This window comes from Siniperca chuatsi, linkage group LG7, assembly GCF_020085105.1.
Source record: "Siniperca chuatsi isolate FFG_IHB_CAS linkage group LG7, ASM2008510v1, whole genome shotgun sequence".
Classification (NCBI taxonomy): Eukaryota; Metazoa; Chordata; class Actinopteri; order Centrarchiformes; family Sinipercidae; genus Siniperca; species Siniperca chuatsi.
Genome location: NC_058048.1, coordinates 17727842 through 17741607, shown reverse-complemented (window position 1 = coordinate 17741607; position 13766 = coordinate 17727842). Strand labels below are relative to the sequence as shown.

The window sequence follows — 13766 nt, the reverse complement described above, 5'->3', positions numbered from 1 at the left end:
ACTACATTAAAGGGGGTCATTATATTTCCCTGGCTGCCACCCAAAAGTGACATTTTTACAAAGTGACAAGTTTACAGTTTGATAAATCAGATTTTTTGCTGTGGGTGGGGTGGGGAGCCGGGAGAAGGAATGGTGGGAGGAAGAGCGGGGTTGTCTGTGGAGGAGGAGGAGGAGGGAGGAAGCACTGCCTGTCAGCAACGCCCCGGCCCCGTCGTCTAAATGATGCTCCCAGGCAGCGGATTCAGATCCCATCCCCATTAGCATTTAATTTCCCTCTAATCCTACACAGTCTCTACCGCTGCATGGTAACGAGGGCCGCCGTGCCACAGCAGCGCTGAAAAACCTCCGAGCAATCTGCAGCGCGCTCGCCTTTTACAGCTCTGCGCCCTGTCATAGCCATCATTCTTCCTTGACAATTAAGACCCTCAAATCTAATGGCAGTGATATTGGAATTACAGCAAGGCCCTTCTGAGTGCATGTCAGGAAAAAGGGCTGCGCCTCCCAATACAGCTGTCAAAGCACAAGGCCCTCCCCCCATTCATGCCCGCTAAGCGTTTCTGATGCACACACACACACACACACACACACACACACACAATGGGAAAGGGAATATGTTGAGTCTTTGGCTGTGATCTTTGTAAAATGTGCTCTCTGTGCCCTCTTATCTAACTCTCCAAAGACTTGTTACAGCAGCTTTTGTTTTCTCTCTTCTCCTCTCACCTCTCTCTCTCTCTATCTCTCTCTTGCACTTTGTCTCTAAATTTCTCTTCATCTCATCCTCATTGATTCTCCCTGGTGTGTCAGAGATGTTGCTTTCTGTTTTTCACCAGCAGGGTTTTTACAGACGACTAGACTAGTTGATTGGAAGTCGTCCCTTGGTGCTCCATGAGGACAGTTTAAGGGAACATTCACTCTAATGGTTGCTGTTAAAGATTATCATGGGTAAAATATATTTCAGCCTAAGGGACGCAACAGTTAAAGCAACAGTTTTAGAGCTAGATTACAGAGATAAAGTTGTGTCAGTGTGGAGGCTGTCTGTCCTGCCATGAACTACGCTTTGTGATATCTCAGGCAGTGAGGTGGTATAATAAACAGTTAGATCATCCTTTAAGGCAACACTTAGGAAAGACTTTGTGTTAACAAGTGTCTCTCCTGCTTAGCGTTCCCCACCAGCTTGCGGCTTTATTCTGTAGTTACCCCCTGACCTTTGTCTAAGAAGAAAGAGAAACTCTTTCTCTCACTGTAGGAGTCAGTTCAAATATCTCAACATTATTGTTGACTAATTTTCTGTTTTGTTTTATCTGTCTGTTTTACTTTTCTGCAGACTCCAGCAGAACAGGCTAAAGTTCGAATGCATATGATCCTGCAGGCTGCCGGTAAGTGGATGATTATTCTGTTTCTCTTTACTCTATCTTTTTTGTTACAGTGTGGTTCGGAACTGTTGCTATGGTCTGACACTTGCCAATTGTGGTCACTCACTCGTTCAGGGATTCTGACTTGAAGGCGGTGTGTGAGAATACTGTGTAGAGCACCCTCAGCCTGTAGGCAGCCTCAGTATGCTGAATCACATATTTTCTAGGCAGAGATGGGACTTTCCTGTAAATATACCGGTGCACCACTTTCCCTATTGTCAAAATAACTTCATCTGCTTTCATTCATAAACATACCCCTTGTGATATCACCTAGGCCTATGCAGTATGCAGTTGTGAATTTAATACATTTTTATGTGTTTATTTACTTTTATGCATATAGATGCATAAAAAAACACCTGTACCTGTACTACACAATGTACCCAATGTTCCACTGATACTTTTTGCACTAATCTGTTCAAATGTAATGGTGTGAAGCCTAGTTAATGTAGTTAATGTTTTGATTAAAAGAATCTAATTCTAAAGTCAAAAAATGTGTAAATATCAAGATATACATATTGTATGCCAGAGAATGGAAAAAATAAAACCTTATTTTTAGCCCATATTTCGCAGCCCTACCATACTACTTTTGCTGTACTGAGCTGGGAATGAGCCACAGTCTCATATGTGTGCACTCCACAATTGACCTGGACTGGTTTCGTACTTGTTCTCCCACACACAGACTCACAGCACCCCTCCCCACACACACTACCACAATCTAACACACACACAGAGACAAATGCATACACACACTCTTTTGCTCTCTGTTTTGTGCGCTTCTGGTCCCATATTCACTGCAGCTTAATTTCAAACACTCGTCCCAGTACATAAGTCATAGATGTCACCATGCACGCGGTGTATATATTCCAGTGTGTATTCGAGGGGTAGAGTTGCGAGCCAGATGTGACAGGCTGAGATTGACTGTGGAGAAAGATGTCTTCATGTTTACAGTCATGCACACACATACACAACTTCAGAACAGGGCTCTAATTTCACCACAGGAAATATATGAAAGAACCAGGCATCTATACATCATCTATAAAGCACCCAGCAGCCACGTGCTTACCTCACTTAAGACTTGTTCATCCTTACTGTTGGCCACAGAACAATGCTGCAATCCCCTGTTGTGATTTCACTGATTTGAACTTTGTGAAGCATGTTTTACATACTTCATCATACTTTGAATTGACTCTACATTGTTTACATGTGGGAATTTTAGGTTTTTTGGAGTGGGGGACAATTTGACTTATGTTTCACAATCAAAAATCAAAGTTCTCCTTCGCTCAGTTATGTTTTCTATCGTATATCAGACACCCCACACTCCCTGCCCTGCCACCTCAAGGCTAATGTTGTACTAATGGTGGTGAAGCATCATAAAATTGAGCATGTGGCTTTGAGTGCAGTGGGCCAGACTGGTGCAGACACAGGCCCAGGGCCAGACACGGGACTAGAGGAGAGGGTTTAATGCACTGGACATGTCTCTGGTTTTTCTCTCTTTCCTGGAGGCTTCCAAAAGAACATGTTTATGGCTCAGTCAAAGATTGTCTTCACCAGAGGGCCGAGGCTGGTCTGTTTTAGGCCTTTGGGTGCTATCGCTCATAACGATCTACAGTAAAATACAAATGGGCAACAGATTTTAAAAAGTAGTTTATATTTGGTACTTGGACAGATTTATCATTTTATTTCAGCCTTGTTTTCTGCTGCCTTTCCTCTGTTTTGTGATTAACCATTGAGTGCCCTCGCTAATTTAAATCATGCTTGTATAATTACAAATATTAGGGGTGTCTTTTTACTCCTCTGAACCTGCAGCTGCTAAGTTGCTTGCTGCCAAATCTTCTAAATTCATGTGTCTCACATCTCTTCTTATTCTCTCCATTTTCTTTTCTCTTGTCCCTCTCCATCTATCTGTCCTGTCACTCTCCGTATTACTGTCTTTGTTCCAGTGTTGTTAGCGGACAGAGGGAGATAGGGATGGAAAGAGGGAGGGATGGAGGGTAAGAAGGAAGCAGCAGATGTTGGGAGGTTGTGTGAATGTTAATGTCCTGACGTAGCGGTGGAGCTTAAGCCTCCTCCTCCTCCTCCTTCCCTCCATTCCTCTCTGAGCGCCCGCCAGGCTTTCTCTCTCGGGGTCTCCTGACATCCTTAAAGCCCGTGGCTCTCCACTCCTCTCCTCTTCTCTGCTCTCTTCCACCTCTTTCTCTCCCATCCCCTCCCTCCCTCCCTCCCTCCCTCCCTCCCTCCCTCCCTCCTTTTGTCCGTCTATGGACTCTCTCTAGTCAGTAGAGAGCAGATCATCCCATGGCTAAAGCGGCTCAGGCCTTTGTGTTGGGGGGCTCTGTGGACCTGTAATGAGCCCCCTCGGCTGGCCTGCTGGCCTGCTTAGCGCTCACTAGGGGCTTTGAGTGTGTGTGTTTGTGTGTGTGTGTGTGTGTGTGTGTGTGTAGTGGGATGAGGAGGTGAGAGGAGGAGGGCAACACTGGCCCCCAATGAAAGAGCTGGATGGATATGTTTATGGGTCACTTCCTGCTTGGCCTACATATCAAACACACACGAACACACACACACACTACACCCCATATTTCCAAGACAAACCCGCTTGCTAATTTTATCAATAATAAGATAATTTTCGCAATTTCATTGTTTGTAACTTTAATCATTCCTATGTACGTGACTTTTATATCAAAACAGGCTTTATTATTGTCATAATATGCATAAAATATAGACATATGATACATTTTAAATGAATATATTAATCATGATATTTATCATTCATTCTGAAATATTCGACTCTCAAAGATGGTCATTATTGTCAAAAAATCGCAGTTAAGAGATTTTTTCATTACTTTTACATTTAGTTTTACTGGTTGTTCCTGCTCAGTGTGCCTTATCCCAGCCTGCATTGGCCAGATTGCAGGGAAACCTCCTGTACAAGTTCAGCTGGATATAGTTAGACAGTATATATAGTATAAATGTTGTATCATAGCAAAAAGCAGCAGTGTCCCTATTATCTGGCACCCTCAGTATGTTTGGTTCATTAGTATCTCTTTCTCTTTTGTCTTCCAAACCTGAGAGTGAGCACCTATAGACAGACCTCTGTCACTGTTTGTCACTAGGACATGTTTCTTATTGTTCTGTACCCTGTCTTTTTCAATGCCTGGATTCACCTTCACATCACTTTGACACATACTAGATACTCACATACATCACAAATATACATACACATCAGTCTTACTACTTTCAAAACCATAACCATCAACACTCACGAAAGAAAATACTTTGATTCATTCATATATACTTTCAGGCACACCCACACACACACACACACACACAGCAACCACGGCACCCTTACATGCCTTATACTCTTTTCTTTTCAGCCACTTGCTAGGTTCTTTGCTCTTTTCAGAGCGGTGTCCATTTCCACTCAAATGAGCATAAGCACTGTGCGCGGCAGTGGGCCTCTCCTTATGCACACGTCAATAGGGAGTGTTTGCAGAACACCCACTAAGGACCTGAGGGCCAAGGGTCATCAAAACCTCCGTCTTCTCCCTATTTGAACCTTTGACAGCAGCAAAACAAACAATCCTTAAGATCTCATCAGAGGCTTGAACTTGGTAGGGGCTCCTGGTCTAAATTAACTTCCTCTGTTGGTTTGTCCAAGTTTGACACCTGGCTGGAGTTGGATGTTCTCAATTCTGATTTTGATAATGTATTTGGTTTAGAACTAAAGCTACACAATTAAAATTACAACACTGACTACTGTAATTCCCAGCTGTATTTTTCAGTGCTAAAGGTCTAAAATAGAGTCTAAAAGAAGTTCTTGTAATGCTTCACAGAATACCTGACCTACAAATGAAGGAGTATATAGGATTAAATTAGCCTCTTTATTTAAAGTGGATGAATTTAATTTAATCTAATTAATCTAATTTTCCCTCCTAACATACTTTTTGTAACATTTCAACGAGTGGTGCAATTCACAACTAATATTCAGCAAAATAAAGGCATTTCATTTTGCAAAATAACTGTGTTTTGATTGAAATCTATATGAATTTGTGTTACAGATAATGCATTAATACAGTTTAAAAAGTCCACTAATGCTAATGTAAAACAAGCAAAAAGCCAATCCTCAAGTTAAGAAAAACTAATTATCAAAGTAATCAGTAAATATCCCTTTGAATCCTCTTTTGCGAATTTTTGCTGGCAGTTTTAAGACAGCTAAGGAGGAGAGAATGATGGGAACATTGATGGACATTCGTCGAATGTTCCCACAGCCAGAATTGAACTGAAATTGAAAGAATGTTGCGGTTACATGACGTGTATAGTATCATAGACCGCTGGGCCACCAGGACACCGAGTTTAACAAAATTTTAAGGGTTGCCAGACATGTGTCTTTGCCTTTTCTACAGGTCTGTGATGGTGCACGTTGGGTAATGAGCATGTCCGTAGGAGTATGTATCTCTTGTTTGTGTCTTAAGTTTTTCTGTTTTTCTGTCTGTTTATTAGGCCTCTCTCAATAGTTTCTTTATTGACTTATCGAGGTCAGCAAAAATGAGCAATGTCCAAATATCGTACGATATTGCCCATTGTGTTTTTATTTGGATAAGAAGGTCACCAACATTTAACCAAAGTGATGCCAGAATAAACAGCAGGGGTTTCTCTACATTATAAGACTTGGGCGTTTTTTTCCCACAGTGCCTAAGCCGAATGTTACAGAAAACTATGCTGAGTCTTCTGTCCTCTCGTCGTCTGCTCTCTGTGTCTGAGCTACACCATGGCCGGGGCTCAGTCTGCTTAAAAGTTCATTGCTCTTTGAAAGGGTGTACTTGCGTTATTACTATCATTATATCAGTGGCATTAAATGGTCTTAAAATGACAATAATATCGTTTATCGCAATTTTTTTTGGGACAATGTTATCGTCCAACACAAGTAGTTATCATGACAGGACTACTATTTATATGTGCTCTCTGATCAAGTGAGAGACATAAAGAGGCAAAGGGGGTGGGGACCAGCCAAGCGTAGCAGCATCATGCGATAGGACTAATTCTTCCACAGTAAATACGAGGTATTAGGCTTCGCTGTCGCAGCAGGGGTCTTGAAGAAACACATGCACACACACACACACACACCCTTTCTTTCGATCTCTCCGCTTCTTTCCTCCGTCTTCCTTGTGCTTCCAGTACCCACTATCCCTCCCTCCGCCCCAGCCCACCCCCTTAGGCCCTGACAGATGTGTGCTGAACAGACCACATACATGGAGGGTGTCACCTTACCCCCTCTGGAACTAAAGGGCTAATGCGCCACATTTAGGAGGCTGCCGCCCTTTGTTCTGCCAGGATAAGAGGTGACGGGGATCGGGAGATTGAGACTAGACCTAGTTCTTTACATGGCCCAAGTCTCCTTCTTTATTTCGCTGGCCTCTGTGCATATTTATTTTTCTATAAACTTGTGTTCCTCCTTTCTCATTCTTCCAAATTTCTCTCCATTTTCTCTGCAATTTCTTTACTTTCATTGTCATCTCCCTAAGATTTAGCAGTCATCGCTGGAATGCAGCACAGTATTTGTTATGCAGTTAATTACAGTTATCACACATTATCCATTTTCATCATATCACCGTCACTCTTGTCGTAGCACCTCTTTTTGTTTGACATGACTAAGGTGATTGTCACAAACACCGGTCAACGTTGACCTTCATCTCGAAGGGGATTTCTCTGTAAAAACACAAGGGAATTACCCAGTTATAACTCCTAACTACATGTTCTCTTTGCTAAATGTGTTATTGTAACAACAACAGCAGCACGCCACTTGACTGTGAGCAGTTTGAACTGAAATGAGGGCTTTTGCTGAAATGAGAATTGGGTTGTTTGTCTTTTTTTTAGCCAAAAGATGGTAAACAACTTGATGACAGCTTTTTAAAGAATATGATTATTTAGTTGTGAGGTTCTGGGAATCTTTTTTTTTAAATATACTGCTCTGTCTTGCCGTATTACTGCTGTTGAATTTGGACTTTCTGATTTAATGGTAAAGGTTCAGTCAGAAATCAGAAAGAGCAGAAAAACAGGCTGAGAATAAAACAGCGAATCATGACTCACATAGTTTAATGATTAAAACAGGCTGGTCCACAGAGAAGATTTGCTAATGTTTACCCTGCAGCACTTTTTAAACACCAGTTTTAAAAGCCTCAACTCAAAAAAATCAGCAGAGATGTTTACAGATTAGCTGCATTGTAGAGATTTAGTTTGATACTCATTTTGGTTTCTTTGGTTTTCTCTTCTTTTTGTTACTTGAAATTTTTGGGTGAAATATTCAAGCATAAAGCTAGAAATATAACACCATAGCTTCCACCTTATTCAAATAAACAAAACAATTACACAACAGCAACAGAAATCCCCTTTGCTTCTGTGCAGGAATGTGTCTTCTGTTGTCCTTTGGGAATATAATGACACAGGGGTGTCCTGTAATTTAGTCTCCGTAACCATTGATCAGCTGGATTTATGTGCCATTACCTCACTATTCCAGTCAACACAGTCGTAACTGAGAGAGAGAGAGAGAGAGAGCGAGAGAGAGAGCGAGAGAGCCATACCTCATAGTAAGAGCCCTGTGTCTCAAGCTTTTGCTCTGACCCTCTCAAAAAGACGCTTTAAAGGTGCACGTGAGTTTAAAGAAAGGATGTGTTTGAAATGGATCTCTGTGGTGCTCCACACCTACAAGTGGATTTTATTCATTTCAGTAAGGAATAAGACTCCCAGTTCAAAGGTGTCTGTCAGTGGCAGGGCAGACTGAGTGGCCTAAGGACTGCATGGATCAGAGTTTTATGTACAATTGATTTTTGGTTTGTTTTATGGGTATAATAAACGCAGGTCCTGCTGCACCCTGGTTTTCTCTTTGCTACAGTAAGCTTGTGATACCCCTCACCCCTCTCGTCCTCCCACCTTCCAGTGCTGTAGTTGTAGAACATTTCACAGGAACTTTTGCAAATTTGTCATTAAAATTAAATGATTAGTTGATTATAGTTAATCAACAGAAAATTAATTGGCAACTATTTTGATAAGTGATTAATGTTTGTCTCTTTTTTTTTTCACATAAATGCCAAAAGTACACTGGTTCCAGCTTCTCAAATGTGAATATTGGCTGTTTTTTTTTAGTCTTCTATGATATTAAACTAAATATGTTTGGATTTTAGACTGTTGTTCAGACAAAACAAGAAATTTAAATGTTATCTTAGGCATTTGGAAATTGTGATTTTTGGACATTTTTCATTATTTTGTGACATTTTATTACCATTAATCAGTTAATCAAGAAAATAATCGACAGATTAATTGATAATAAAAAAAGTGTTAGTTATGGCCCAAATTAAAATAAGGGAATCACTTAAAGCTGAAACAATTAATTGATAAGCAGGTCAACTGAAAATGTTGATATTTTGATAATCGAATAATCTTTTTTTCTTCTTTAGTCATTTTGCAAGCAATAATGCCAAACACTCCCTGATTCCAGCTTCTCCCATGTGGGAATTTGCTGCTTTTCTCAGTTTTATATCATTGTAAATTGAATATCTTTGGGTTTTTGAGTGTTGGTTGGACAAAAGAAGACATTTGACAACGTCTCCTTGGGCACTTTTCACAATTTTCTTACATTTCATTGACCAAACAATTAATCAATTTGTTGAGAAAATAATCGTTAGTTGCAGCCTTAAAATCAATTACTATATTTGATGCATGAGTAGGTGTTGTTTGTGTTTTTATTGTGTCGCTAGATTCCATGTTTTCATATTTTGTTGTCAGTTATCCTTATTTCAATAATAGTTGTCATTTTCCTGAGACTGAAGGTCTCGGATTGAAAAGTACTTGTCAAATTAGTGTATAACTTTCCTTGCCTTGCTTTAGTGAACAATGTATACCGTACTAGAGAAAGCCACTTAGAGGAAATTCTCTGATTTTGTGTATGTGTGTGAGAAGGAGAGAGAGAGAGATTGAGAAGGCTTTGTTTTTCTTCTGTGGGCAGATTTCAAACAGCATCTGGTGAGCTCTTGAAAAAGACTGTTATGAGTATGTTCAAATCCAAACTGAATCATTTTTGCGCCGCCCTCCCTCCCTTTTCTCTCCTCCCTGTTGTCGGTATTTGGAGACACATGGTGATATCTTTCCCTCCTCTCTCTCTCTCTCTCTCTCTCTCTCTCTCTCTCTCTCTCTCTCTCTCTCTCTCTCTCTCTCTCTCCCCTCTCAACATGTAGCCATTTCCATAACAGAAAAAGAATATTTTTAATTTGCTGCTTTCCATAATTTTGCAACATATGGTATAAACGATTTTGATGCAAATGTATCTGCTAATTATTTGCAGACGAGCCTTAAACAGGCCAGCCATTGAAGTGGAATGAAAGCAAATTTGCAATCACCTTAAATTTTGCTAACCATTTACTGTTAAGTAAACTTTGCTAAGTAATTTAATTACCTTGGACTGCTGGCAGGCGCTCAGGGCTTTTTCAGGAGGGGGTGCAGAGGGAGGCTGAATGCAAAGAATGCAGAGTGAGAGAGATGAGAAGGAGAGAGGAAAGAAAGTGTACACTGCTAACAACAGTATTATTCAATTCTCACCGTGTGGAAGGTATTGCTGGAAAAGATTTTGTTGCTGTGGCACCTTTTCACAAGTTGTCCTGTTGCATCATCTGGTTTTTAGGATTGGACCATCTCTTAAGTTTGTGTGTTTGTAAATGTTTCTAAAGGGCTTTAATGGATGTAGCTGTCTGATTGGCCCTGAAGAAGACATAAATGGATTGCATCAAAGTGTAGACTTTGACTTTGCATTCCTGCCTTTATTATTTGTAATAAGTTCTACCCTCTGACATGCTATTCTTCACGGCCACGGTACAATAATGCCAACAATTTAATTGCGTTTTGCCTAATACTGTGGTCTTGGTTGTTAATCATGATTGTTGGTCTCAGTGAGTTTATGTCAAAAAATTCAGAGGGACTTTGCAATGCTTTTGTGTCTTACAGGAAGAAGGTCCATGGTTCAAATATGCTTCAAATATTTGTCTTTTTGACAGTATTCATCCCCATGGAGGTTTTCATGTTTTATTGTATTACAACAGTGAATCCAAGTAGATTTAATGTGGTCTTTTTACAGGAATCAACATAAAAAGATTATTTAATGTCAAAGTGAGAACAGATCTCAATAAAGTGATCTAAATTAATAATAGAAATATAAAATACATGTTTGTATAAGTATTTACCCTATGTTATAGGGCACACTGGCCAGTTGGTTTTAGAAGTCACGTAATTAGTTAAATGGAGATCACCTATGTTGAATTTTCATTCAACTTATTTGTGTGATTTAAATCAGCCTATCAAATAGTCAAGTGGCAATAGATATATCTTTATCTGTGCTTCGTGGAGCTCTTGTTCCCTCCCACAGAAACATGCAGGTGAGGTGAATTTGAAATTCCAAATTTCTCATAGGTGTGAATGTGTTTCTCTATGTGCTGTGATAGACTGGCAGCTTGTCTAGGATGTTTCCCTGCCTTTCACCCAGTGCATGCTGGGACAAGCCCCAGCCCCGCAGCAACACTGAATAAGAATAAGCAGGTATAGAAAATGGATGGATGGATGTTCAGCATTCCTGTCATAGATGGACCACGATGGGTTGCTGCAGCAACCTTGGCCTTCGTACACTAATCACACTAGATTCTTCTTGCTCTTTAGGTGATTGAATTGATTTGTTGTATTACCGTAAAGGGCAGCAACAACTCCAAGGCTTGTTTGATGTCACTTAGTCTACAAACGAAATATCTCCTAATTATAGACACGTTTTGGCTAAAATGATTCTGTTTACCTTTTTATCACTAGTTGTTTTTATGTCTTTCTTTTTCATTTTATCCAACATTTGGACTGATAAAGTCCTAGTATAGTATAATATAGTATATATACTTTTTAAATTAAGCTCAAGTCTTTGGTTACACATACCTCACAGTACCTTAATGTGCAGCTCAGCTGTTGTGCGACATCCATCCATGATTGAGTCACAAGGAATGGCAAATGTAAATGCAGACAAATGGGATGAATGATGTGGCAGTGACACCTGTGATTGTTCGCAGTGCTTCATGTGAAAAATGGAGTAAAGCTTGATTTAATAGTACATTGGGTGGAGGGGGACAGTAGCTCAGACAGGAAATTGCAAGGTTGATGGTTCAATTCCCAGCTCCTCCTAACAGCATGTTAAAGCAAGACACTGAATGAATGTTTATGTGTGAGTGATTGTAGAAATTTTCTCATCTTCAAAAGCACCTTAAAGAAGTAGTCCGACATTTTGGGAAATGCAGTTATTCACTTTCTTGCCAAGAGTTAGATGAGAGGATGATATATCTGTCATTTAAATATAATTCTACAGCCAACAGCCGCTGAGCTTAGCATAAACACTGGAAACAAGGGTAAACAGCTAGCCTAGCTTTGTCCAAAAGTAACAAAATCTGCCTACCAGCACTTCTAATGCTCACTAATTAACACATCATATCTCATTATATCTTTTTTTTTTTTATCTGTATAGAAACTGAAGTGTAAAAACGACAAGTTGTGTTTTACAGGGGGTTATGTGGCAGCGCGTTTCCTTGGGAATGTCCAACGATTTCTTTAAGGTTCCCTGGACTTAGTACATATGAAGCTGACTGAGCACTTGGCCTCTGCATTCGTCTTGTAAAAGGTTTACAAATCGTTAAATGCAATCATTTTGATATTGTGGAAATAAATGTCACATTATGTGATTAAACATGGTTAATTTTACAGGCAGTGTTTGATGTTGTTATGTTTAACAGTCAGAAGAACGGAGAAAAAAGCGGATACCCCTTGCAGTTTCTTAGCCTGCCTGCCGGACTGCATCAACAAGCTGCAAACACACGGGTTAGCTTCTTAAAGCTTTACATGATCAAAAAAAAATAATCTGACTTCTGCTGCTGTTACTTTTTTCATCTTTATCAGCTTCTGTGGGGTGTGTGCAAGTATGCTTCAGTGTTTGTGTATACAGCCTGTGTATATGTAGGTAAATAGAGTATATGTGTGTTTCTATGTGTAACTGTTAGGGGTTTAGCTGCTTCTATAACAAGCTCACCCAATGATTTCATTTAGAACAGAAGTTTTCATGTACAAGGCTGTCTTTTGCTATCACTTATAATCAACTGTCATTTCAAAGGTGTCAATACTTCTCTAACTTCTCTCTTTATTTTGTCTTAATTTTTCCTTTTTTATTCTCATCAATCTGGCCTCCCCCAAGTAGTAAAGTTGAAACAGCTTCTTCTCTCCTTTCACACCAGCGATGCTCCACAGGCACACACAGGAAGGCGATGGCTGGGATGGAATTGAAGTAATAAAAACCTCTTTGTTTTAGTTTGTATTGGACCATTCATCATCACTTTATTTAATACGAGGCTGTAATTGTGCCATCCCCAACCATCACTAATGGCTGTGTTCGTCTGTGTTTGCTTTGTTGATGGAAATGAATGAAATTAGGATAAACAACCGCAGAGTCGCATGTAATCAAGCCCTGATTAATGTACCAGCATTTCAGCGCCGTTTCTCATTCCACAACACCTGATATCTTTCCCATAAACAAATTCTGTTTGTCTAAATGAAGAAATTAAATGACGCATTTGATGAGTTTATGATTGACCCGGTCCGGCTCGTGGCTCATTATTCTCTGTCTGTTGAGGCCAAGAGGTATGTGACTAATGCTCTGTCACTTCCCACACGAGGATTTATCACCACCACTGATTAATGGCAGCCAAACAGCATTTTAATAATTTTATGATTGTGGTTTCTGGCAGTCACAGAGAGAGATGGAGAGAAAGGAAGATAGGAGGGTGGGGGTGTTGAGAGGGAGAGGGTCCAAAGAGAGAGAGAAAGCACCAGAAAGTGTTCATCCCAGATTAAATGTTTTATGCCATTGCAGGCTGAGCAGACGGAGGCATGATTATGCACCGTATGAACATCCCTATGAATCTTCCTCTCGCACTTGAAAAGTATTTTATACACATGTTTAATGAATTTCACCCCCCTCATTATTACATTTACTTTTTCCACTGGAAAGCAACAAATTGGCAACAAATCTGTGCAAAATACCTCAACAGTGAGCGACTGCTGCCCCAAGGGGGTGAAATGTGGCGGTGGATCGGGGAATGGGGCTGATTTACAGGTTAGGAAAAGGAAGGGGTTAAAATGTTGGCGTGGCAGGTGAAGATTATGATCAAGCTAGTAGATTTTATGGCACAGGATCTTACTTTAGAAAGATCTTATGGGGTTGAGAATGAGAAGATTATCATGGGCATTAATGTTTAAGTCCATACTCAAGACCAGTTTAATCATGCCAAGCTTAAT

At 40.2% G+C, this 13766-nt stretch overlaps 1 protein-coding gene across 3 annotated transcripts in view; it reads left to right on the top strand.

The window, feature by feature from the left end:
- Positions 1–13766, top strand: part of rsrc1 (arginine/serine-rich coiled-coil 1) — a 121704-nt gene that overhangs the window by 57528 nt on the left and 50410 nt on the right. For all 3 annotated transcript variants that reach the window (XM_044202388.1, XM_044202387.1, XM_044202389.1), the window contains exon 6: positions 1325–1376. In XM_044202388.1, coding sequence (XP_044058323.1) covers positions 1325–1376 — 52 coding nt within the window. The remainder of the gene's footprint in view (positions 1–1324; positions 1377–13766) is intronic.